At 44.0% G+C, this 26,245-nt stretch overlaps 2 protein-coding genes across 6 annotated transcripts in view; one reads left to right on the plus strand and one right to left on the minus strand.

Annotated features, from left to right (window-relative positions):
• The first annotated feature begins 2,259 nt into the window (after positions 1 to 2,259).
• KLF2 (KLF transcription factor 2) lies at positions 2,260 to 4,073 on the plus strand. 2 transcript variants are annotated; one of them, XM_064396542.1, is made up of 3 exons: positions 2,264 to 2,435; positions 2,520 to 3,411; positions 3,822 to 4,073. In XM_064396542.1, exons 1-3 carry the CDS (start codon positions 2,361 to 2,363, stop codon positions 3,995 to 3,997), a joined length of 1,143 nt encoding a protein of 380 aa, XP_064252612.1. In that variant the 5' UTR covers positions 2,264 to 2,360; the 3' UTR covers positions 3,998 to 4,073. The 2 variants fall into 2 exon arrangements, with proteins under 2 accessions (XP_064252611.1, XP_064252612.1); XM_064396541.1 differs by having other exon boundaries at positions 2,260 to 3,411.
• Positions 4,074 to 12,145: 8,072 nt separating this feature from the next.
• The window catches only part of EPS15L1 (epidermal growth factor receptor pathway substrate 15 like 1), a 45,687-nt gene continuing 31,587 nt past the window's right edge, over positions 12,146 to 26,245 (minus strand). For 3 of the 4 annotated variants that reach the window (XM_064396603.1, XM_064396602.1, XM_064396604.1), the window contains 2 exons: positions 21,568 to 21,773; positions 12,146 to 17,104 (listed from right to left, as the gene is read on the minus strand). In XM_064396603.1, coding sequence (XP_064252673.1) covers positions 16,958 to 17,104; positions 21,568 to 21,773 — 353 coding nt within the window. In that variant the 3' untranslated portion in view covers positions 12,146 to 16,957. The remainder of the gene's footprint in view (positions 17,105 to 21,567; positions 21,774 to 26,245) is intronic. The other variant, XM_064396605.1, reaches the window with a different exon arrangement.

Below are 26,245 nucleotides of genomic sequence, written 5' to 3' on the forward strand. Positions count from 1 at the left end.
GCCCGCTAAACTTTTCCTTTACACAAAGAAAATGCAGAGTTCGGTGATGGAGCCATAAACAAAGTCCTTGCAGTGTGCTGGAAGGCAGCATCCGATTGGAGCTCCTCAGTGAAACCTACACGTCCAGTTGTATATCCTAGAAACAAAATATTTTGTTATAGCTGTTGCTGAAATCACAAGCACATAAACTGACACAGACATTCAGGGTGTGTTATCAAGGGAGTATTCACATTCATTCTGAATTCATCAGAGTATATTTTCTTGGCTGACTCACAGCCCCATATATACGTATCATTCACTTACGGCCGTTTTATTAGAGGAAAAGAGTTTACATTGAAAGATTACACAAGTGTGACATTACAGAGCCATGAGTCACACATCTTTGTGTACAGCGTTACCATGCATTCAGTGTATTGATTCTGCTCCACTCACAGAAGTTTGGCTGCTCCTTCTGGCCAACCTGTGAACTTTTAGAATGAAAACTATAGAAAGTTAAACAAGAGATATTCCTGATTTTAAAACACGTGTAGCTATTGAAACGATCATTTACTCGCCCTAGCAACGGAGTTTTCCCGAGGTGGTTAAACACAGCCACAAGCCTGGGATGGGCTCTGGTGAACAGGCTCAAAGTGCTCGGGAGAGCCAGAGCCCATCAAGGGCATTGTTCCTTCCCCTAAACCTGAGAGCTGCTCTCCTGCACCCTCCCGATTTCCAGCTCACTTAGAAACCGCTCTGAAAGTGACTGCAAAGGAAATGTGGAGGAGGAGAGGAGAAAGCACAGCTCTCTTTGAACAGGCACTCAGAGAATCAGTTCTATCCCTTGACAGATCGTGGCTTTCCCCCCTTCAGGTCTGTCACTTCTGCTCCTGGATGATGGCCAAGCAGGCAGGATCCTCAGAAACAGGAGTCTGGAGCATGTTATCAGAAGTTATTGGAGAATTGCTCCTTCAGAGTCAGCATCTGAGCTAGAGGCCAAGGTAAGGGAGAAGAACAATCTTCCCTTCTGAAAAATCAGCCCAAGACTGTAAATTGCTTACAACGAGCAGAGATCACAGAAGCTACGTGCATTTTTTCTCTCATTGCAACATTGATTTTGGCAATCTTTGTGCAGCAAATGGAAATTCTGCCACAGATCTGGACTTCCATTAAATGTAAAACTCCAGCCAGGACCGTGCAAGAGTGGCATCAAACACCTTTCTGTCAGCACCAAGATGCATCTGGGACCTTTAGGGTGACCAGTGCCAAGAGACCCCCTCATCAGCTCAGCAGTTACCCACGGGAGCAGGGCATTTCTCCTTTCCCTACTCCATCTTCCACTCTTCTTCCACCTTCTTTTTCTGCCTGACTGCACCACACGCCCCAGGGATGAGGCTGGGTTGTGGGGCAGCTGCTCAGAGGCGTGGGGGGATCAAACCCCTAACTCATGGTGTCTTTCTTAGTGTCCCCAGGGCAAGGACCCCTCAGCGCTCCCCATCCCACGGCACATTCTCTGTTGAAGCTGTGGCTATCAGTGTCCCCTCGTGACACAGATGCTGCCTCGGTGTTTCCAGGTCAGGGAGCCCTTGCTGCCCTCCACAGCACGATCCCCTGTGTCGGGAAAGATCCTGGGGGTGTTTCCATGGGGAGGGTCCCCCTGTGGCCCCTCATCCCACCCAAGCCCCTCATGGGTGTCTCTTAGCACAGCACAGGCTCCCTCAGTGTCCCTGCAGCAGGGACGGAGAGATCCCTTGGTGTTCCACGGCTCACTTGGGGCAGAGACCCCTCGGTGTCCCGGGCAGAGACCCCTCGGTGTCCGGGCAGAGACCCCTCGGTGTCCCGGGCAGAGACCCCTCGGTGTCCGGGCAGAGACCCCTCGGTGTCCGGGCACTCAGACCCGGGGGTCGCGGCTCTCTGGGCTCTGCCCCAGCCGGGGGTCGCGGCTCCCGGACCTTGCCCGACTCGGGGGTCGCGGATCCCGGACCTTGCCCCAGCCGGGGGTCGCGGCTCTTGCCCGACCCGGGGGTCGCGGCTCCCAGACCTTGCCAGAACCGGGGGTCGCGGCTCTCTGGGCTCTGCCCCAGCCGGGGGTCGTTGCTCCCCAGCCCTGCCCGACCCGGGGGTCGCGGCTCCCGGGCCGCCCGCTGGAGGGGAGGCGGCGAAGGGGCCGGGGCCCGTCCCCGCTCCGCTCCGCCCCGCTCGGGCTGGGACCGCCGCCGCCGCCGCGTCCTTTTATACCGGGGCTAAATTTAGGCTGCGCCCGAGCCGCTGCCTCCCGCCCGCCCCGTCCGGGACGCGTTTCCTCCGCTCCTGCAATTGGCCTGGGGCCGCCCGCGCCCGCGTTATAAGGTGCGGAGGGCGGCCGGCCGCGCTCGTCCCGCACCATGGCGCTCAGCGACACCGCCCTGCCCTCCTTCGCCACCTTCGCCAGCCCCTGCCGCGAGAAAGCGCTGCACGAAGTGAGTGTGCCCCGCGCCCCGCTGCGCCCCGCGGCCCCCCAGGCGAAGGGCAGCTCTAACCCCGTCCCTTTTCTCTCCCCACAGAGGTGGAAGTGTGAGCAGGAGGCCAAGACCCCCGCCGGCACCTGGGGCGGCCTCTCCCCGCGCAAAGAGGATGAGGATCTCAACAACGTGCTGGATTTTATCCTTTCCATGGGCAGCGATGGCTACGGCCAGGGCGCTGCCGGCGGGGACTATCCCCCTGCCCAAGGCGAAAGCGGTGGCTTTTACCAGACGAGCCCGTCCCCGGGATGCTACAGTGCCCTGGAGCAGGGCAGCCCCCCGCCCTACAACGCCGGCATGGTGCCGGAGATGCTGCGATCCGAGATGGACTCCAGCTACTGCCCTCCTGGCAGCGTCCACGGCCGCTTCTTCGTGACCCCCACCTTCGGCGGCCCGCAGTTCGTCGAGAACATTAAGCCCGAGCCCGACATGGACAATTATGGACCGGTCCTGGGTCTGGTGCCCCAGGCTTGCCCGAAGATCAAGCAGGAGGGGAACGCCACCTGCATGATGGCCTACGAGCAGCCGCGGGTGGCCAGCTCGCCGCAGATCCCCGGGGCAGAGACGCCGCCGCTGAGCCCCGACGACCTCATGGCGAACGAGTGCCACTCGCAGATGATGTGCCCCTCGTCCGTGTCCTACCAGCAGAGTTACCACCCGGCCTCCGGCTTCCACCACCCGCAGACGCACCTCCAGTACCAGAACACCTCCCAGTTTGGCCTCTTCGAGGACAGCCTGCCCTTGCAGCCCTCGGCTCCCAGGGGCATGCTCACCCCTCCTTCCTCCCCTCTGGAGCTGCTGGACTCCAAACCCAAGCGAGGACGCCGGTCGTGGCCGAGGAAGAGGACGGCCACTCACACGTGCAGCTACGCCGGGTGTGGGAAGACCTACACCAAGAGCTCACACCTGAAGGCTCACCTCAGGACGCACACAGGTAATTAATTATTGCTGGTATCTCAGGACGCACACAGATAATTAATTAATTATTGCTGGTGGTGTGCGGACACGGGCTGGGTGCCGGTTGGGATAGCCCCGTGTCAAAAGTTTGCAGCTTTTACCCTGTAGTCTGTTAAATTCACAGCTGGCGGTCGGGTCCGTAACATCCAGGTGTTAGTCAAAGCTTTTCTACTAAGGGCTTCTAAAGCCCTTTCTCCAAAGATTTGCACGGCAGGTATGGGCGAAAGGGCTTTATGGTAAAGGAATTTCTGGTAATTTAGCTTAAAAGCACTTGAGTGGAAGGGCTTGGTAGGTGGAGAATGAAGGGATGCGCTGGAGCAGAGCTGGGCAGGTTGCCTGGTGTGTGATGCCACGCTGAGTCACGCTGTGTCCGCTCTCCCCAAACAGGTGAGAAGCCCTACCACTGCAACTGGGAAGGCTGCGGCTGGAAGTTCGCCCGCTCGGACGAGCTCACCCGGCACTACCGCAAGCACACGGGGCACCGGCCCTTCCAGTGCCACCTGTGCGACAGGGCGTTCTCCAGGTCCGACCACCTGGCTCTGCACATGAAGCGGCACATGTAGCCCCGGGAGCCCGCCCTGCCGCCACTGGACCTCGCAAAACTGCTCAGGTGCAGAAGGGTTAAAAAAAAAAAATAAATAAATCTGTAGCTGGTACTACATAGGGAGGCACGGACCGACGCTCCAGGACGGACAGGAGGCTCGGAGAGAGGGGGCTCGAGGGGAACCCGCCGTGCCCGAGGCACTGACCCGCCCGTCCCGGTCAGGAGAACAAGGGGTTAATTTATGCAGCTTCTGTGAAGGGTAAAAAGACTCCATACAGGTTGTATAGAAGAAGCTGTAAATATGGTTTTTTTCCTAATTCTAACTGCCCGTTGCTAAGCTTTACAAGACAATGTTTGTATGGAAACTGCCTGAAGTTGACCCTAGAAGAGATGAGATGAATGTTACGGTAGCTGACGATGTTAGTTTAGATCTCAGTTGAAGGCATGGCTAAGAGAACACTCCTCTTGTTCGGCTGTTTGGTTCACAGGTGCAATAGTATTCTTGTTTGCCATGATCTACACTAGAAGTACAGGGCTTGATGTCTTGTAAGAAAATAACCTATTTACTGTAATTTTTTTTTTATATATTGTAAATAGTTTTATACAATGAGAAATATTGTATATGTAAATAGAAGACAAATGGGTATTTTGCCTATTTCTGTTTTTATAAAAACGTAATTTTTCAATGTTTGAAAGCATTTCATCTTTTTAATAAAATAAGTTTTTAATTGCTGTGATTTTTATTCTCCTTTGAGATATCCCTGTTGCTTTTTCCCTGATGGCTGGACCAGCAACCACCTGATTGTGTTTCAAATTATCAACAACTGTAACAAGACACTTAAAAAACTCTGAGCCATGGATTTGTCTGAAATAGATAACGGAGTAAGTAAGGTATTCTCAGTGGTAAATCAGACATAGTACAGTGCTTTATCAAAAAATCAAATAGGAAAGTAGATCATATTCAAAATATACTTCCTAAAAATGGTTAAGTAAGCAACACTGTAATTTCAGTCTCATTTCTAGTTTATGCTAGACTATTTTAATAGCATTCTTAATGTTTTCCAGATGCAGTTATAGTTTTGCCAGCAGTGTGTGGGTTTTTACTATAAATTTAAACACTGCATTTTTGTAATTATGGGGGCTTATTTTAAGGCATTCTTGTACATAAATTATCCTTGTTCTCAAGAACTTGGTGCAGAATTCCAATGGAACAGTAGTGGAATTCAAGCATGAATTCACAACACAGGCTAAAATACCTTCATAACTCATTCCCCACAACTTAAATTCCCTTAATAATTTGTAGTGCCACCTAGATTTCGGGAGTTAAGACAGTTATTAAGTATTTGGGGGGAAAAATCAGTCAGGAATCGAGATTCTGAAAACTAATTGCAAGTAAATTGGATACTGCAACAGCTACAGCAGTAAAGACAGCTACAAAAGTCAAATTGAGCCCCCAAAAAATTCTTCAGAGCTGTAAGTGAGCTCAGAAAGCCAGGCAGTAAATCCAAGCAGTGTCCTGACAGTCTGCTGGGCATCCTCTGTCTTTACAGTCCTCTAAAGTTTGTGGTGAGTTTTGATACCTGTGTACCACTGCTAATCAAATATGCAGATTCAGCTCGATATTGGTGCATTTTTTCCTTAACATATGGGCACTTGGAGCTTGGTTTTAATCAAGACTGTGACCCTTTTTTTCTGGCTTTACGTGTTAGAATACACAAGAATGAAATCAACAGGAATGCATTTAGGGTAACTACAAATATAGCTGTTCTTCTGTGAAAGCAAAGGCTGCAGCTGATCATGTGGAACAGATGTATTTTGGGCTCCTAATCATTGGCATGGAAGAACGAGTTCCACATTTCACTTTTGTAGTTCTTTCAAAGTGAAATAAAAGGGAGCTTCAGCGTTTCTTCATCAACAACAAAACTCATTTATTTGCTAGAAAAAAAAAAAATTGCACAATCTAATTCCAGAAAGTGAGGATGACTTAAAGATGTTCTAAACTTGGCACACTCATTGTTGCAACAGTTCTAGATATTTCCTTCTCTTTCCCCATAGCTGAATATTTTCATATTTCAGCACGTCCTTTGGTGTTTATAACTTTTAAGAAGACAACTTCTAAAATTCTTCCCCTCATCTTTTCATACTCACCTGGCTTTCCCTTGCTCTTTCTGAGGAACTGGAAATGGTTAATAGTCATCCCCAGCTTTCAGCACTCCCGGTTTTTGTTATAACCCAGCTTTCACCAACACAGTGCAAGCTTAAACAATTCCCTTTTTTGTGCTGCAATTTAAAAGACAAAGAGGTGTGACACCTCAGCCCCACATCTGCCTGGGGAGGAGAGCTTGCAAGCATCAACACCACAGCACACTTACCTGGTCCTGCTTGTCCCCAGCGCTCTCCTGACCTCTGGCTGCTCTGACCAGCTTTCTTCCCTTCCAAATCCTCAGCCTGGGGAAAAGAAGGCTCCAAGGAGAGCCCAGAGCCCTTTCCAGTGCCTAAAGGGGCTCCAAGAGAGCTGGAGAGGGGCTTTAGACAAGGGCTCAAGTGACAGGACACAGGGAAGGTCTTCACATGGCCAGAGAGCAGAGTGAGATGGGACACTGGGAAAAAATCCTTCCCTGTGAGGGTGGTGAGGGACTGGAATAGAATTCCCAGAGAAACTGTCACTGCTTCATCCCTGGAAATGTTCAAAGCCAGCTTGGATGGGGCTTGGAGCAACCTGGGAGAGTGGAAGGTGTCCCTGCCCATGGCAGGGGTGGAACAGGAGGGATTTTAAGCTCCCTTCCAACCCAAACCGTTCTGGGATTTTGGGGTTCCAAAATGCAGCCTGTGAATGGCACGAAGGTATTGTGTGCTGCTCAGGGCCTTTGTGCAGAAATAAAGGTCACCACAGTCACCAGCCCTTAAAAAACCACACTGGGTGTTCCTCCTCCTCCTCCTCCTCCTCCAGTGCCTCAGCGTGGCAGCATCCAGATCTGCCTTTGCTCCAGGTGAGCCTGGCTGTGGGGGTTATCACCTCTGCTGCCTCTGCTCCTGCTCACTAAAAAGTCCTCAGATCAGGCAGTTGGTATCTGCCATCAGGAGATATCTGTGCTGCCAAACAGTGCCAGAGCCTGACGAGCAGTGGAGATGTGGAAAGAGGAGCAAGATGTGGAAAGGTGGTGCTCTCTGAGTTTTCACATTAGTGACTCAACAGAAAATAGAGCAGAGGAGTCCTCATACAGAAATATAAAAGACCTCATATAAAAGTATATAAAGTCAGTCCTCTGAATGTGGGAAGGGATGGGGGGACAAAGCACTAATAAAAGTTCACAAGAAACTTTCTTGTCACTGTTTAAGGGAGGGCATTGGTGATAATAGCTGTGTGGTCTTTACAGGAAACTGCATGTTCTTGAATCTTGAGATCATCTTGCAGCAGAAAAAAAGAGATGCTGATCTCATTCTTCTCACATTCTATTATGAGTAATTGTCAACCCTCTTTTTTTTTTCTTTTTTCCCTCCTTTCTTTAATTGTTTTAAATGAGTACATCCAAAGATATGCTGTAATTCCAGTGATCTACCCAGCATCCCCTAGGCAGCAGGAAACCACTAATGCTCCACATCTTCTCATAACTGACCATCAGGTTGTCATCTCTTAAGTAATTTTGTTCTAATTAACCATCTGCCTCCCAGGGAGCATCCAGTAACCACAACCTGCACTATCCTGGATTCGATTTTAACACACCAGGGCAAGGAAAAAACTGCAGAAGTTGTAATTAAACCTAATGGGAGGAAATGTCCATTGAAAACAAGATTTTCACATATATTAATATAAGATACCACAGCCATGGGCTCCCTATTGTTCTAAGGTAGATTGTGAGGTGAGTCAGAGCAGGTTAAGTGCAGAAACATAAAAATTCTGCAAAGTGATCCTGGTGAAAACTTAGGTAAATATTGCCAAACTCAGGTTCCATCCAGAGCAGTCACTGCTTGAAGTCAGATCCTTCCACATGGAGCTTCAGAGCATTGTTTCACCCTGCTAAAAACGCTTTTTCCTCACCCACTGACTTGAGAAGAGTCAGGCTCCTCTGAGATGGGACAGAACTGTAATTCTGAAACAGCCCAGAGCAGGACCAGGTCCAGCTGCTGCAGGGCCTGTGGCTCGGTCCCCTTTGGGTTTGAAGGTGACAACAGCACCCTGTACTCACCCAGCAGCACCCTGTGCTCACCCAGCAGCACCCCAGCACCCTGTGCATACACAGCAGCATCCCAGCACCCATCCAGAACCAATCCAGCACTGGTGAGACAGCCCAGCAGCACCCCAGCACCCTGTGGAACAGCCCAGCACCACCAGCCCAGCACCCTGTGCTCACCCAGCAGCACCCCAGCAGATTGTGCATACCCAGCAGCACCCCAGCACCCTGTGGAACAGCCCAGCACCACCCCAGGATCCCTGTGCATACACAGCACCACCCCAGCAGCACCTCAGCAGATTGTGCATACCCAGCACTATTCAAACACCCTGTGCACACCCAGCACCCATCCAGAACCAATCCAGCACTGGTGAGACAGCCCAGCAGCACCCCAGCACCAGCCCAGCACTCTGTGCATACCCAGAACAACCACCCAGCACCCTGTGCATAGCCAGTAGCACCCCAGAACCCTGTGGAACAGCCCAGCAGCACCCCAGAACCATCCCAGCACCCTGTGCACACCCAGCACCATCCCAGCACCAATTCAGAACCAATCCAGCACTGGTGAGACAGCCCAGCACCACCCCAGCACCATCCCAGCACCCTGTGCATACCCAGCACCATCCCAGCACCAATCCAGAACCAATCCAGAACTGGTAAGACCACCCAGCACTCTGTGCATACCCAGAACAACCACCCAGCACCCTGTGCACACCCAGCACCAATCCAGAACCAATCCAGAACTGGTAAGACCACCCAGCACCATCCCAGCACCCTGTGCATACCCAGCACCAGCCCAGCACCCTGTGCACAGCCAGCACCCAGCAAGCCAGCAGGCAGGACCCTTTCAAATCTCTTTATTTTTAACCCTAAAGTGGAAGGCTGGACTAGAAACCCCCTGGATTTTCTGGAGGTTTATTTTAGATTCAGTATTGTAGCTAATCACATCTGGAAGAGCTGAAGCTTTAGGGCATGGCTCACCTGAGGCAGGATGGGGCATTTCAACCTGTGCGAGCCCTTGGTTACTCACAGCCATTTACAAACTGCCTGAAAACATTGACTGGCTCTAAACTTTGGTCTTCCATCCACAAGAATGCCAAAATAAGTTTGTCCACTCTTCAAATTATAGGACTGTGTGGTTCTGTGGTTTTCTGTGGTAGAAGCTGTGTGGTTTCTTAAGCTATTTTGTGCACCTCTAACACAGAGTAGCTGTTAGGCTTTGCTTAAATTGAATTTTTGAAGCCAGAACCCCAAGCTCTAGCAATTTCTTTTGCTATATTTAGAAAAAACAACTACAACAAAGTCATGTAGCCATCGCTATGGCAACTAGCAAAAAATTCATCCCAAACCCCATGTAATTTAGCAGGGAGAAAGCCATCCTCAGTGCTAGCATCCAAAACCTACTCGGTGGCATCGACAAACTTTAAAATTCCTGGGTGTCCTCGAAGCAGCTGCTCCCAGCTGGGTCTGTCCTGTGCAAGACATCTCCTAGAGGCTGTGAGTGAAGCAGTCAGAGCTTTGAACCCTGGCGCTGCAGCAGCTCCTCTGCCACGGCCCAGCCTCTGGCAGCACTCCCCACTGACCCAGAGGAGTAATTGATTTAAAGCCAAACACCAGTACCCTGAAGCACACAGCCATGCTCAGTTCACAGGCCCTGGAGGTAACTTGTTCAATGTTTGGATTCCCAGAGACCCCATAAAGCTCTCTATCATTTGGTCCCAAATAATCCATTCCCTGTCATTTCAGCTGAGATGGGGAGCAGCCCCTGCCACCAACCAGCACCTTCCACTTGCATTACACAAAGGATGCACGGATTTATCCTGAGCTTATTAGGTAGAAAATCTATTTTATCTACTCTTTTGAGGTCTGATTTTTCAGCCTCAATTATTTATCTTACAGTATTTACTGCAGACTAAAGAGGAACCATAAGGACTGCTTTGAAGGGGTTAACTTTACCAAAACCTCTTTTCTAAGCACAAGGAGAGCAGAAACAGCCAAGTTTTCATTTACTCTGTAACCACTGTTAGCATTTGTTACCTCCTTATTTACCCGCTCTCATTGTAAGAGAGAGCAAGTCAGAAGTTTTCTGCCTGTGGTTGTGAGCATAAATTCAGCAACACAGAAACTGCAGGTGAATTTATCTGCTGCAGGTTTATAACTAGAGCACTGCTTCAAATCACTTTTAGTTTCTTCATACAGCTCAGAGCATACCTGGAGTTCTGACTCATTATGTCACAAAGAAATATCTGGAATATCATTTTGGATATGACCTCCTTTGACATTTAATACATTAGGTGAATAACTACTGAGCCTGAGGCTTAAACACAAAAATATCCTCAGATTCTAACAACCACTTATTTGCAGTCTGTGTGCATTGACAGCGTGAGTTGTGTTAGCTTAATTTAATATTATATTGTAGAATAAGGGATACAGAATGCCTGAATGTCCTTTCTGTGGAAGCAAGGGATAGGCAGAGAGCACGGGGCTTTTTCATTCTGAAAATTGTGATCAAGGACCTAAATGGGAAGTTAAAGAGCAGAAATATATTGTGTGTGCTGCTGGCAGAGTCCTGTGAGATTTCATCAATGAGGAAGGCTACAGCAATTTTACGAGATGCTGCATCAGCACCAATAAAAAGTTTTGATTGTGGTCATAACATTAAAAAAACCCACAAAACAAGCAGACAGGAGGGAAAAGGTACTCAGAGTGACTGCACTGAGTCACGCACAGCAGATGGGAGATTCAGCAGCTCTAGAGATAAACCTGACAAGCACTTCCAGCGTGGGAGCTCAGGATTCCAGGAGGAGAGCTGGGACAGATTTAGGCTCAGCCAATAAATGCTACAGTTGTGTTTGAGGTTTAACAGCTGGGCTCAGACCTTGGACAGCCTTCAGGGTGAAATTCCCACATCCTGAGCAGAATGGTGATGCTTTTCTTCCCTTCCCAGTGAAGGGGCTCTTGGGCCGTGATGGGTACAGGGGGATCCTTTCAGATTAAGCCCAGACAAGGTGGATTAGGAAAGAATTTGGCAAAACATAGGGGTGAGAATGCTGTGTGTGTCAGACCCCAGAAACTCGAGTGGGAGCAACACGTGGAGGGCTGGGTCATGGTTTTGTGAGAGATGAGAAGCACGACACAAGATTTGGGTTGTGATTTGGGGATTGTGCCCATCTATGACACACTGCACTCAAATCCTCCAAAATGTGAATGCACTAAAAGTGCTGGAGGGAAAGCTTGGCAACCTGCTGCTCACTGTGGCCAGGTGAGCAGGAGCAGCCAGTGGACAGCTGGGAGAAGAATGAGTCAGAGTGAGGTGTGTCCTTCCAGCCAGGCAAAGGTTGTCTGCAGTGATCTCCCCAGCCACTCCCAGTGGAATTGCCAAATTGCCAGGACATCCAGCACTGCTGCACACAGACTGCTTGGGAAGGGCGTGGTGCTGGGCTGCTCAGCCCAAATCTGCCTGGGACAAGGAAGAGAGGGCAGGACGGGAGGGAGAACAGCGCAGAGGGCACCAGCCAACAGGAAAAATATTTCAGTGCAGGGAATAGAGCTGTTCTTCAAAGCAAGATTCACAGATTTAACAGAAAAACTTGTGAAACTGTGGACAAAAAAAAAAAAAAGTAAAGAAAGAGTGCTGAAATCTCAGAGCTCCAAAAAGTAACTTTCATTTATTATATTAAACAATAACATTTCTCTTATTATATTAAACAATAAACACATGAGATGGGTTAAAATTAAAATACCTTACAATTTGTTATAACATTTGAAAGATAAATATAACCACAATAATGTACATATTTGGAGATATTAGTCAGATTTAGGTCAACATTGCAGTTTCCACTTTGTGTTTCCACCTTTTCAGGTCAGACTGAAGAATGATATATTAAAAGGGACACCAGAAGAGCACTCTGTACTTGCACCAGCAGAAGGAACCACAGTCATAGGAGTTTTCCTTTGAAACTTAAAGGGAGAGGCAGAAGTTGGAAAAATGAAAATTCCATTTTATAACAAATTAGCCTTTATTTATAAAACTTTCAAGTAAAAAGAGCAGTATATCAACTGATCAAACAGGTGTGTCAATGAATTCTAGTTAACATATTCACTCTAAAAATAAATCTTCTATGATCCCATCATGCTCCAAGCAGAAGTCCTTTCTAAGGAAAGATGGCTGTTGTGAAGTCTACACAGATGCAATATATAACCAAATATATAACCAAAAACTTGGCTGTTCCACTAGTACAGGAAGATAATTGAATTAGATCATTAACAGCAGAGATCGATTCACATCAACAGAGTTCCAGCTCTAAATGAGGATGAAGCAGAAATGAAATTCCTGAGAGGGAGGGAAAAAAATACAGAAGAAAGGAGAAATCAAACTCTTACACAAGGGAAAGCAACAATTCTACTTGGACCAAAACTCCTTGGGCCACGGTTCTACAGAACAAATATTCTTCTCAATGGAGAAACACTAAAGAAGAAATAGTAACCCCAAAAGGATTATAAGAAGAATTCAAGAAAAGTGTGTTATCCTTGAGCATAAGATGACAAAATGATTTCTACAATAGTGCCAACAGATGGGAATTAAAAATAAAAAGACTTATAAAGACACAGCTTGGAACTTCCTACACTTTGAGAGCACAGTACATGGAACAAGATACAGGAAGGACTGATGACCCTCACAGGGCAGAGGCTCCAGGAAGAAAAAGTTGCCCATATAAAAATATTTCCTACAGCATTATTGTGGAAATATGACTTTTATGAGCATCTGGTTTTATTGCAGGGTGACTGGGAGGTTTTACAGCCAGACAATTTGAGGGAAACCACCGAAGGCCAATGTGAACACACAGTTCTGTGAGGGGCAATGTGGTAATTCAATATCTGTGCCCTTTGTGCACTGTCTGCACGTGCAGGTTCCATGTGAGTAATTGTCTGTCTGTCCTGTTTCACTGCTGTGCCTCAGTGCTCTGTGCAATCCAGGGCTCTCCATGAGTCATTGCAGCAGCACATATTCCATATAAAACATGTGTGCCACATAAAACCCTGCTAAACTCTGACTGATCACTCAAGGTACCACAGAAGCGAATTATTTATTTAAGTAGGAAGAAGAATCACCCCCACTCTTTCCTCTAAGCCAAATATGCAGTGGATATTTGTTCCTCCTGAAGTAAAAGCTCAGGTGGAAATGGAGGAAACACAGAACTGGAATCCAGCTGACCAATCTAACTGGAATGAAGCAAGAAAAACATGTTTTCCACCTTTGCCTGTGACTGTTTGGAGTGTGTGCATGGGAACAGCTCCCCACAAATAAATTTTTAAAAGGAAAAGAAAGGAAAGAGGGAAGAGGGAAACTACGAGCAAGCATAGAAGAAAACTCACTGCCTCAGCCCAGAGAAGAAAGATGACATGCAAGATCAGCAGCTGAGCCTACATTCCAAACAGATACTTTAAAAACGACAAAGAATGTGAAATTACATCCAGTGCAGATAATTACTACTTTCTGCCAGGGTTCTCTTCCACCTGGCACAGCTAATGAACACAGTTTTTCATGTCAATGAAAGAAATCTTGATACAAATTGATTAGAAATAAATTCTCCTCTTTTCTTTAACCAGGACTTTGAAACTCTCAGAGCCATGAGCTAATCTGAATTTCTGTAAAGATTCAGCTCTGCATCCATCTGTGGTTACAGAATTCAGACATACACACAAGCTTCAATATATAGAATATATATGCATATTCTACATATTCATTGTATATACATATTTTATGTACAGCACGAGGAACTATATACTGGACATAGCATGTGACATGTATATACACACACTATGATTACATTATACAATACTCTATATATATATATATATATGTATATATACACATAGACACAAATAATGTGGATCTCACTGTACACTGTATATGCACTGGGGGTATTCACATTTTCCATATCTTACATTGTGTGTATTTTCTCTGCCTAAATAGCAACAGGCCTCTTTGTGCTTTGAATTTCACTGGTCTGGAGGAAGAAGAGCAATGTCTTACAATAAAGTTTTGCCTCGAAGAGCAAGTGCAGGTGTTGTACAAACACTGAGTTACAGCATGGGGAAAGAATGTGGGGAATCTTCCTTTTTAGATGGAAAATGGTGTTAAACACAAAGCAAGAAATCACAGCTAGGTTTTCTTCTACTGCAGTGATAACATTTTGAATCAAGGGTGTTTCAGGAAATTTAAGGTTCCTAAATCTAATACTGTGCATAGACAATACCTTGTGTTCTGTCCCTGTTCATTGGTTGATCTGCAGTTACTGTCCAAGTAAATATGAGGAAGAGCCAAGAAGGAAATACAAAAATGAGCCCTAACACTATACAGAATGCTGGATTAATTCACATTTCTGCCTCCCTGCTGGACACCTTGAACACATCATCTCATTGGCCTAGAAGCATTATAAAGTCAGTGTTTTAGGGCCCTGACAAAGCAGCAGAAAGTCTTGTTATGGTACAGAACTCCAAAAATGCATCAAGCTCTTTAGTCATCCACCTGTCCCACTGGAGTGACATCACCCCATCCAGAACTGCCATTACTTTCTACATTTTATTGTAGCAGAAGAGACACCAGAAGGACTCAGGTCCCAGTGAACAGGAGGATCTTACACGTGGGTCCTGTTTGTACAGCTGCACTGAAATCCTGCAGCCACGTGCCTTTGAAAATTGCTCTTTCACAGCAAAAGTTTTATCATGTTACCTGAAGACAGACACAAGTTAGCTCTCTGAGATTTCAAGTTCTATACACCAACAGAAGAGAGAATTTTTTGTGGTTTAGTGTGTTTGATTATATAATCAAACATATATTGGAGAAAAAAAATATTGCAATGGGAAGGGATTTCAAATCAGATTCTTCAAAATTAGAAATAGCTTCTATTGCATCCCAAAGGGCTCATCAAAGGACAGTATTAAAGACAGGTTGGTTTTGGTATTAGAAATAAATCTTCTCTCCTTCTGAGGAGAAGAAAATGTTTACATTATTTGTAGTACCATTAGCAGAGGAGACACAGGGCAAAAGGGGAGTTGTGACTCCTAAAAATAACATCCTAAAAAAGAACAGATGTGTGTGTGCACACCCACCATCCACCCACCTCCCCACAAAAGCCTGAGACTGCAAATGCCACGTCCTGGCTGCATTTCAGAGCCAAAAGTTACCAGGATGCTAAAAGCAGATCCAGCCTGACTCCTCTGTGTAAGGAAAGCATCCAGGATAAGGCAATCCCAACAGAACAGGGAAAGATTGTTTTCATTCACTGAGCAGGCACTATCATTGTAGGACGAAAATAAAAGTAAGGAAGCAAGGACATAAAAAATAGAAATGCACTGAAGATGATGAAGGAGTATCACATTTAAAAAAAAAAAAAAGAGAAAATATTGTAAGACAAGGGCCACATCAGTAAAAAGACAGAATGTAAAGCTTTTGTATTCCCAGAGAAGGAAGGGCAGGAGAGAGGACTGAGGACATTTAAAAATGCTGGGCTAGATCCCTACTCTACGAGACAGAAAATTCCAAGGCAAACACAACTGAAGGTTTAGAATTCCTGCAATCAGAAAAGGCATTTCTAGTAAGCAAATTAAATTCACAGACTTATTGTTTCTATGGCATGTCAAACACCTTCTGTGTTGTCTTTTCCAGGTGGAAGCATTCAGTGCATAGAAAACCTGGTCCTACCTGGTCTGAGTCCTGCAAAGTGGATTTTAGAGCCAACCCAGACAGTGCTGCCAGAACTGATGTGTGAATGTGCATTTGGCAACCAAAATCTGATTCAACTTGGTTTCATTTCAGCTAAAGCTGCTTGATCTGTAAGCCCAAAGAGGTGGACTTGAAGAAGCAGAGGTAGAGACTGTCCCAGAGGGTCACCTGGCTAACACAACCCATTCTGTGTGCTGGCAGTTGGAGTAATGAGGGTCCAGTGAGTGGCAGGGCTGAGCACTCCTCAAACGTGGCAACTTTTCCACCACTTCATTTCCTGATGTCACGTTAAAGCAGCACCCAAAGGTGTATCACCACTTTGCAATCCTGTTTGCTTACAATAACGCGAATTTTTACTTCATAATTTAACTGCTAAATTATTTATCCCATTTACTGTAACGGAATTAATTCCCACTTTTAGTTGTATACAATTATTAAAACTCAATGCAAACAAAAGCTTAAATTAGAAGAACTGCTAATTTCTAGAGTCTTCAAATTTGTACTGTTTTATAGAGTTTACTGTATCCATCATATATAAATTGTCAGATTCTTTTGTAAAAGCCACAACTTCTGGATAAAAATACCAATGAATTTATGCTTTGACATAGATGATGCAGAAGTACTGATTAGCTTACCATGAATTATTAAATAAATGCAACAAATGAAAACTAATTCTATAAATATTCTCTTTTCATGACATTTTCTTTGAAATCCATCCTGCAGCCTCAGAGACCCAGTGGAATTCAGGTTATAAAAAAAACCAGATTCACAAGCTGCAGTTTACTCTATGCAACATTTGTGTTTCAGATAAAGAAACTTTCAGTACCTTAGGATTACACATTAAATTTCTTACAAGCAATAAATTTGATCTAGAACATATAATACAGCTTATACAGTGTTTCCTGCAGATTATGCACTCGAGAAGCCACACAGAGCCTGGTCAGACACAACCAGCCACTCCTGCTTAGATCTGAAGGTGACTGAAATTATTTCCGCAAATATAAACCGAGGATTTAGTATTTTTATAAAAGCTTTGTTCCAAGGTTTCTCTTGATCAGGGTGGAGGCCAAGACCCTCTTTAAGAGTTTGGCATGTCAGCCTTACTGAGTGCAATGGCCAACTCAAGGTCTTCTTGTTCTTGTCTCCTCAACCGAGCCAGTCTTTCCTGCTCTGCTTTTTCGCTCTCTCTCTTCGCCCAGGCCAGCTGCTGCTCCTCATTTCCAAACTAAAAAATGAAAATGGAAAATGAATTAATAAAGCTACCGAGCAGCTCCAAGAAATTATGCAAAAAACACAAAGAATCAGAGTTATTAACTATACAGCTCAAGTACAGCAGGCTTAGGGCAGTTCTAGATGGACACAGAAATTCACTCACTGGTTTCCTCACTTCATCCTTTATTTCCTTAATTTCTTCTTCCTTCACTTCCTCCCTTGATTTATTTCCTTAATTCCTCCTTCCTTTACTTCCTTCCTTAGTTTATTTCTTTAGTTACCTCCTCCTCCCACCTGGAAATGAACCCACATGGGATGTAAGGCTCTGCATGTGTGGCTCAGCTGGGTATGAAAACTGCCCAAAAAACCCTCCACAAGCACAAAAAAAAAAAGGAAATTCATGGTTTGGAAGCACAGCAACCATTTTTAAGAATAAATAGCTGGTAAAGCTAATAGTTATTTATTCTTGTGGAACTGCACAAGAGAGTTTTATTGTGGTGGTTCCTGCTAAGGGTGAGGGGTTTGAGAAGTGATTTTGGACACTGCTGACATGTGGGAAGTTCCATCACCAAATCAAAAGTTACCCAAAGTGCTTCTGTTGATGTTCATAAAATACACAGTTTCAGCAGTAAGAAATAATGTGAGAGAATCCAATTTACTTCAGCAGAGAACACTAAGAAAATATCAAACTTTAAAACATTCAGCTCCTAAACCTGTTTGGGCTCCCCCAAACACAGGGCAGCAAAACTTGTTCAAAATTAAAATGATATTCTAGTATTTACAATTGAAGGATGCCAAAGTTTGCTTGTTTGAACTTTTTAACAAATTCTGAATTTTCTAAATTGAAATCATAGCAATTTCAAACTCAAATATAATCTGTTCCCAGCTAATTTTAGCATTTGCTGAGGAGGAGGAGGATGGGAACAGCTGCATGCAAATGTTTGCATTAAAGCCCACTTCTAAAATTTGCTTTTTGGTTTTTGTTTTGGAGGTTTTTTTGGTTTTTTTTTTTCCAGTGTGTGTGCAGGAAAACATATTATTTGAAGGGTTTTTGAGGAGAAAAATTTCAGCTGGATGTATACTGCAAAAATTCCAACACAGTGACCCTGAGCACAGCCTGCTGCAGCTCCACCTGCCTAGACCAAGCTGAAATACTGAACTGAGTGTAAAATGCAAGCTGCAGTGCTAAACCCTGCCTAGATACATAAACACCGTGATGGTCCCACCCCAGCCTCCTCCTCCACTCTGCAGCCTATCTGTAATTTCTGGATTTTATGTATTTTGGAATAAATCCGCCTATTTGAATTTGTTTTAACCCAAGTCCAATTCTCATTTACTCATAATTTGATCATGCCTCTGGATGCCCATCATTCTTTTTTTTTTTTTTTCTCCCAGTATGAGTTTAGAGATGATTTGATGCAAAAACCCTACTTTTCTTCATGCAATGGATCTGCTTTCATTGCTGTAAAATTTAGATGAGAATCTTTGCATTTGATGTTACTGAAATGCAATAGAAGTGTAACACCTTTTGAGATTTTACTTTTGAAATGGAGAGTCCCTTCTACATTCCTCGTTTAAATAATGTCAGTAAGATTGAAAAGCTCATTATGATTTTAAATAGATTATTTTTTTCAAGGTAAAGACATACAAATGGAAGCAGGAATTCTCTGCTTAGTCCAGGAATTTAGGCAGATCCAACAGCTGGGATGGAAAATGAATGGTTACTATTTTCAGAAATATATAAGACACTTTGGTCAGACTATTTGGGGCATTTTTTTAATGTTGAGAAACCAGTTTTACTTCTATGGCTTCCATTCTAGAACAAGGCTTCCAAAGTTTATGAGAGTCTCAATTATAACTTGTTTATGGGACACAAGTTATATTTTTGCAGTTAAAAGTGCTGAGTGGAAAAAAAAAAAAGGAAAAATAGGCAAGTGATTCATTGGAAACAAATCTGGATGTGCCTTATTGCAAGTAGTTGGCACAAAGTTCAATTTTCAGGAGGTAACTCTCACCATTGAGTAGTGGAATAAATACAGAACAGTTCATTAATGCCACAGATTGTCTATAAAAAGGTAATTTACAGGTAATTTAATACAATAACAATTTTTTTCAAGGTTTCAACAAGTGTATAAATGTGTTGTATGTGTAATTGCATTAAACCCTTCCTTTCCTTTTCTTTTTCAGAAATACAGAGCCAGGGCACAGATGAAACCAGCAGACTGCAGCAAGGCTGATAAATCACAAAATCTCCACTGGTTTGTGTGTAGTGAATTTCCAGCTTGTACCACGACAAAAAGCTCAGTGCTAAGGGTTCTGTTTCTTGGCCAAAAAAAAGGCTTTTCTTGTTGTTCTGTAAACTGCAGCTGGAACCCAGAAATACCTGAAATTTGAGCTACCCAAAGACTCTTTTGTTCCAATGAATCAGATTTAATGACAGCAACAAAGTTAAGGATGCAATGAAAATATGCATAAACTCTGGGTGCATGGATTTGCCAACGTGTGAAAAAAGCATCAGATTTTCCTGCTAAAATATAATGAAGGTTCTCATTTCTTTCTTGCAACAGTCCAGGATTGCAATTAAAAATCAGCTGTTTGATTATTCAGTTCTACATGATTCTGTTCTCAGATTCCATGGATTCAAAGCAGATGTCAAAAACCTTCTGTAAGTCAAACTGATTTTCATTTCCATTATGAACAAAGTTTGCCAAGCATGAGGCAATGAGAAGCACAATATTCTCAGTCATTTCAAGGTAATTTAAAACATCCTACAGAAGGATTAGAAATTGTCAAGTGTAGCAGCATAATTGTGTCATAGAAAAGGAAAAAAACCCCATGAACTGAGGAGAAAAGGGATCAAATCTGTCTTTTCAGCCAAATTCAGTCAACATTTCTTTTGTTCTGACAGGAGGAGAAATTAATTCAGAAAACTGATTAAAAAATTTATTTCATTTGATGAAATGCCATTTAACAGGAATTATGAAGTGGCCACTGCTCATTATCTCATTTTTCCTACTTGTTCCTTATCTTCTAAAGTTAATCTGAGCTGAGAGCTTGATGGCACAGCAAATTTGACCCTGGAGCACCCACTAGGACTGGGATCAGAGATTTTGGTCAATCATTTGATGCAATCACTCAGAGTAAATCATGTTTTAACTTAGGAAATAACAGTCTGGAAAGTAAGATGACAACTGGGTAACAGTCATTCCATTCCATCATTTGTCTTTGATTGCAGGAAGAAATTAGATGTTGTTGAAGAAACTTCAGATAAAGCAGGTTTTGTGTCTTATTTTTATTAAGAATGTCACCAGTTTGTATACAATCAGAATTGAACTGTGCAAATCCAACTAGCTGTGGTCAAACATACAACACACATCTTGAACTTGGATGTTTCAAAAGTGATAAATTAAAGCCTTGAGGCCAACTAAAATCTGCACAGATGACCTCAGCTAACAATATCAAATAGGAAAGTGATACACATTTAATATTAAATAATAACTAGGGAAAAAAACCCCTCAAAACATTAAAAAGAAACAACCTGAAAGATTCAGCTTAAATATCTCCCCTTGCTGAACACTGACCTGTGTCCAGCAGAGTCAAGGAACAGAGTAAATTCAATTTTACTGCGTGGCAAACATGAGAAAACAAAAACATGTGAGAGGAGGAAGAAGCCTGAGGCTGTGGATGGAACAGATTCCATCCACTCATGGAAGCAGTAAGAACCACACCACCATTGCATTTGCAATGGTTCCCAGTTCCAGCACTAAAAGCAAAGCCAGGCTTTGGCAACCCCGGGATTTTTAACTGAATGGGGACCTGGCTTTGTTTTCAAACCTTCTGGGACTGTCTTCTGGAGTGCAGCGTGGACCTTTCTATTTGGTTCTACAAAACCATTTTGTTTTCTCTGTCTTTTCTACAACATCAGTAACAGGAACAAAATTCAACAGCTAAATTTTCAATTTCTGTCTCAGTTTCTGTGTCTCTCTATGACCACATTCCATCATGTACAGCAAATGTCAGAATTTTCTCCACAAACAGTTACAAGCACTTATTAGAAACTTTCCCTTCAAGGATTTGCTTCTCAGGATATGGTGAAATTGCTAGAGCAATGTTCAACATCAATTGGTTTTGAGTCTTTACATCATTGGCTCCCAAAAATCCGTTTACAAAATGCAACCTCCATGCAACAAAAACAATACACAGATTCTGCTACAAAGAATTGGAGAGTAAAGGCACACTGTACTAAAATAATTTAAATGCACGTAAACCTTTGAAAATTTAGTAGGAAACTTCTTTTTTATTGAAATAACACCTTTTTATTACAGAAATATTAATACAAAAACAATGAGGACAGCATGAAGGTACTGAGAGACAGAAGCCAGGGAACAGTAGGTTTGCAGTAAGACAAAAACCCAACAGAGATTGCTGCAAGCAGAGCAGAAAGTGGTTTGCTCAGAGACAAGGAACTTAACTTACAGAGCTGAAGTCTGCAAACCCCAAGGAAGAGTCTTTAGAAGTTTTACTTGAAGAGGAGGGAGCAAATGGATCTTTTCCACTAAATGGGTCCCCAAACCCCTTTTTACTTTGAAACAGGTCACTGCTGTCAGCCCCAAATGGCTGGAATGGATCATGGGGCTTGGGAAAATCTGCAGACCCAAGGTGGCTTACAGGAGTACTTTTACCTGGAAAGTTTAGGAAAAAACAAAACAAAACAAAAGGAGAAAAAGAGAAGTTACTTACCATGGACAATGCAAAGCCCTGAAATAGGAAACTGTGCTCATACACTTAAGCATCATCCATCCTTCCTGGGGTGGGTGAAAATTTAACCCAATATAATGGTATTCATTTCTCAGTGCAAATCATCTAAAACAGTTGTTTTATTTAAGTGGATTTATTTATTTACACATACCAAAATATTAATACCATCAAGATTTTAAATGATGAAACCCATTATAAAGACATTTGGTCAGAAAAAAAAATTGAAAAGTATGACTTTGATTTTCCAGGATTAGAGATATTTCAAGTTTAAGCTTGATATTACATAGAAAACAAAATAAAAAACCATGTATCACTACAGGTAAGTCATGTTAAATGGGATTGAGGAGTAACTTAGCTGTGACTTTACAGAATGCCTGCATTCTGCTTTTTTTCTTGGAATTGGTTCATCCTTCTACCACCACATAGACAAAAAAAGGAGGCTGATTAAGAAATCACCTCTCTCTGGGGTGTTTGCTCCACAACCCACCTTTTGTAGGTGACTGTTCTAATATTCCACCCCAACAACAGCATCACAGGAATTACTGTGTATGCTCATAAATATTATATGTATACTTAATTTGTTGCAATTACAGCCTCAAGGGTTGATTTTTAATTCCCCTTGCCTAAAGACTATTTTGTGAGGTCAAGTAACTAAACAGACAAATATATTTCTTCCCCTCCTGCCCTACCTAATTAGAAAAAAAAAAAAAAGATTGCTCCTGAGAAGTATTTGTCCAGCTTCCAGGGAAAATATTCCTTGGGGAACACTCTTAATTGCAATATGTACTTGATAAAGGAACATCTAGAAACATTCTTAAAATAAACCAATACTTACAACTTTCTGCATAATAACCTGAATTTCATACATTATTTGTAGCAATAGAGCTGCTTTGAAATATCCAATCATTGGAACTATAATTTAATAGGAATCTTGTCATTCATTCCTGTTATGATATACATACTAGGAAAGCACAGAGAAATGCAATCAACCCCCAAATTTCAGAGTGTTCTTGGCACATCTAAGTCACAGCCTGGAAGCTTTTCAAAAAGTACTTTGGTACATGCTCATGAACTTCAGAATATATGCTCAGATGTGTGGAAATACTTTTATCAAAAGGAAATAAAGATCAGCAAACTTGCACTGAATAAATGACCCATTCAGCAGCTTCCAGTAAATCCCAGCTCAGCCTCTCCTGCCCCAGGGCCAGCCCAGAGCCATCCTCCCTTGTACTCAGCTGGATTATTCCCCAAAGTCAGAGGCTCATGTGGACAGGGAGCTGAGGGAATTGGGTATCCAGAGAATCAGGCTGGCATGGAGCTGAGGGAATCAGGTTTACTGAGGGAATCAGGTTTACATGGAGCTCAGGGAATCAGGTTGACATGGAACTGAGGGAATCAGGTTTACATGGAACTGAGGGGATCAGGTTTACATGGAGCTCAGGGAATCAGGTTGACATGGAACTGAGGGAATCAGGTTTACATGGAACTGAGGGGATCAGGTTTACATGGAGCTCAGGGAATCAGGCTGACATGGAGGTCAGGGAATCAGGTTTACATGGAGCTCAGGGAATCAGGTTGACATGGAACTGAGGGAACCAGGTTTACTGAGGGAATCAGGTTTACATGGAACTGAGGGAATCAGGTTTACATGGAACTGAGGGAATCAGGTTTACATGGAGCTCAGGGAATCAGGTTTACACAGAGCTGAAGGAATCAGGTTGACATGGAGCTCAGGGAACCAGGTTTACTGAGGGAACCAGGTTTACATGGAGCTGAGGGAATCAGGTTGACATGGAGTTGAGGGAACCAGGTTTACTGAGGGAATCAGGTTTACATGGAACTGAGGGAACCAGGTTTACTGAGGGAATCAGGTTTACATGGAGCTGAGGGAATCAAGTTTACATGGAGCTGAGGGAATCACACAGACCCTCATTAGTGCAGTGTCCATGTCAGACTCAGGTGCAATTCTGGCACCACTGGCAGGCACTGAGCTGCACGCGAAGTGGGAAGCAAGCAAGTCCCCAGCTGAAGAAGCAGACAGAGAGAGACATGGAAAACAAGGCACGTGCAGTAGGAGGTAGAACTGGATTTGTTTAGTCCTGAGAATGTTTGAGGGGAACATGATCATAGTTCTGCAAGTCTTCCATCAGGAAAAAAGGTGAATGGATTTAGACCGGACCAAAAGAGATTCACATCAGAAAATTCACACTTTTAAAACAGACTGCCCAGGGAACTTATAACATTCATAGAATCAGAGAACATGCTCAGTTGGAAGAGACCCTCATGGATCATCCAGCCCAACCCATGGCCCTGCAGAGCCACCACAACAATCCCACCCTGTCCTGAGAGTTGTCCAAATTCTTGAGCCCTGGCAGCCTTGGGGCCACGACCATTGCTCTGGGAGACATTCTATCAACACATCCACGAGGTTTGGGAAAGTTTCTAGAAGTAACACTGCCTTGAAGCTGGAAGATAAAGGAGATGTCTTAAAGCTCACCCCAGCACTACTTTCCAAGGTTCAGTACTGGATAATGTGACGTGGATATACAGATCCCCATGGCAGCAATGGCCCGTGTGACTCCTAAAGAGAGGCAGATCAGGCCAGAGCTTTGTCCTTCATGGAAATTAGTGACAGACTAGACAGGAAACTGTTCTCCTCACAGGCACAGACCCTCCCTCGTCCCAGCTGCTCTTCCACAGGGCACCTTTTGCTCTCTGGAAAGGAGTGCTGCACTTCCATCCTGCCCATCCTGGTGGCCTCCAGGTCTCACCACGGCCACAGCCATCCCACGCCAGGGGACATGCAAGCCTGGCAAGGGATGAGCAACTCAGCATTTCGTATGTAATGCTCCACAGAAAAGAGCAACTTATTTGAACTTGTTTTAAATTAGAGTCATAGAATTATTCCAGAATGGTTTGGGTTGGAAGGTACCATAAAGCTCATCCAGTTTTAACCCCCTGCCATGGGCAGGGACACCTTCTACTAGACTGGGTTGCTCCAAGCTCCATCCAAGCTGTCCTTGGAGAATTACAAAGAGAATTAAAGCATCTGCATTTCCAACTTTTGGTCAAGGCAAAACAAGAACCCTCCAGGTTATTTCCCCTTCCTCTACTGCCAGTTACCAGCAAGGAAATTCCCCCTCATACCTCACCCTGTATTGCCCAAAACCAATTTGGATTGATGGAGGTAAAACTGACCCATTTTAAGCTGCTTTTTTCTTAAGTTAAATCTTCTGCTAGCGAAACCACTTTGTGGAATTGGTGACTGTTAACACAAATGCTGGGTTTGCAACGTATTTGTTCAGCAAGACTGGTTTTTCTGGGTGGCCTGTTTAAGGTTTTTGCACAAAGCCCTGGGTGGTTTTGAACCTGCACAGAGCATCAGGGTTTCTTGTGCTTCATCTTCACAAAAGATCACAAAGAATCACTTTGTTGTAGAGGAAATGTCACCATATAATGAGAGTTACTGCTAATGATATTGAAGCTTTCATTTTACACACTGAGTGCCATTTTCTTCAGATTTTTAGATGTTAAAGAAGAGAATAGGGTGGTACTTTTTCTATTTTGAAAAAAAAAAGTGAGAGGGAAACCCTTATGCAATCAGGTTTATCTTTTGCAGAGCAATTTTAAGGGCAGCACCTACTGTGAATACATCAACCACAAAGCTGATGATCCACAAGGACCATCAAGTCCAAGTCCAAATCTCTCTTTTAGTGCCCTCTCTATGTTGGTCACCGTTTACTTTATCCTGCCACACTCTGCAAACATGGTTTGAGGCCTGGCACAAGTTTGTTTGGTTCAGTTAGATGTTCAAATTGACTCATTTATCAGTCACAAATTAGTAAGAACAACACCAGCATTATCTTTCTGATATCTTTGCTGACTTACACCAAGTGTAAGTCTCCCATATTAACTGCACAAAGATTTTTGTAATCCCACGTTTAGTATGTCAAGAATGTGAGTATGAGCTTTCCACAACATAAAGCAAAAGTACCCAAACCACAGTAAAAGGTTACCAGCTGCACTGATGGACATTGGTCAAATTGCAATACTGCAAAATAGAGTCACAACTGAGATTGCATTAACCTTCCATTTGCTGGAAAATGTTGTATTTGCACATGACTCTGCTCATCGTTCTGAGGTATGGCAGGCAAACAGTTGTAACCCTTATTTGATTTTTCTGCTAATAGTTTCAGGGGAAAAAAGTTCAGAAAAAAGCAAAACAGGTCCTATTCTGAAACCACAGCAGTTTCAGCAGTTACCCAAGTGGTGCACCCAAACCACACCGAGGACTCACTTCAGCAAAAAGAGATGATGAACAAAATGGTTTACCACAGCAAGTGCTGTTACTTAGAGTGAACTCCACCCATACAAAGGGCTTATCTAATTTCATACC

Source organism: Passer domesticus, chromosome 21 (genome assembly GCF_036417665.1).
Source record: "Passer domesticus isolate bPasDom1 chromosome 21, bPasDom1.hap1, whole genome shotgun sequence".
Lineage (NCBI taxonomy): Eukaryota > Metazoa > Chordata > Aves > Passeriformes > Passeridae > Passer > Passer domesticus.

What these genes read in the sequence shown, in the direction of transcription:
- KLF2 (XM_064396541.1), top strand. Translation starts at nt 2,361, where the DNA reads ATGGCGCTCAGCGACACCGCCCTGCCCTCCTTCGCCACCTTCGCCAGC. An exon ending in TCACCTCAGGACGCACACAG is followed by an intron (nt 3,412 to 3,821) that starts GTAATTAATTAT and finishes CTCCCCAAACAG; the next exon opens with GTGAGAAGCCCTACCACTGC.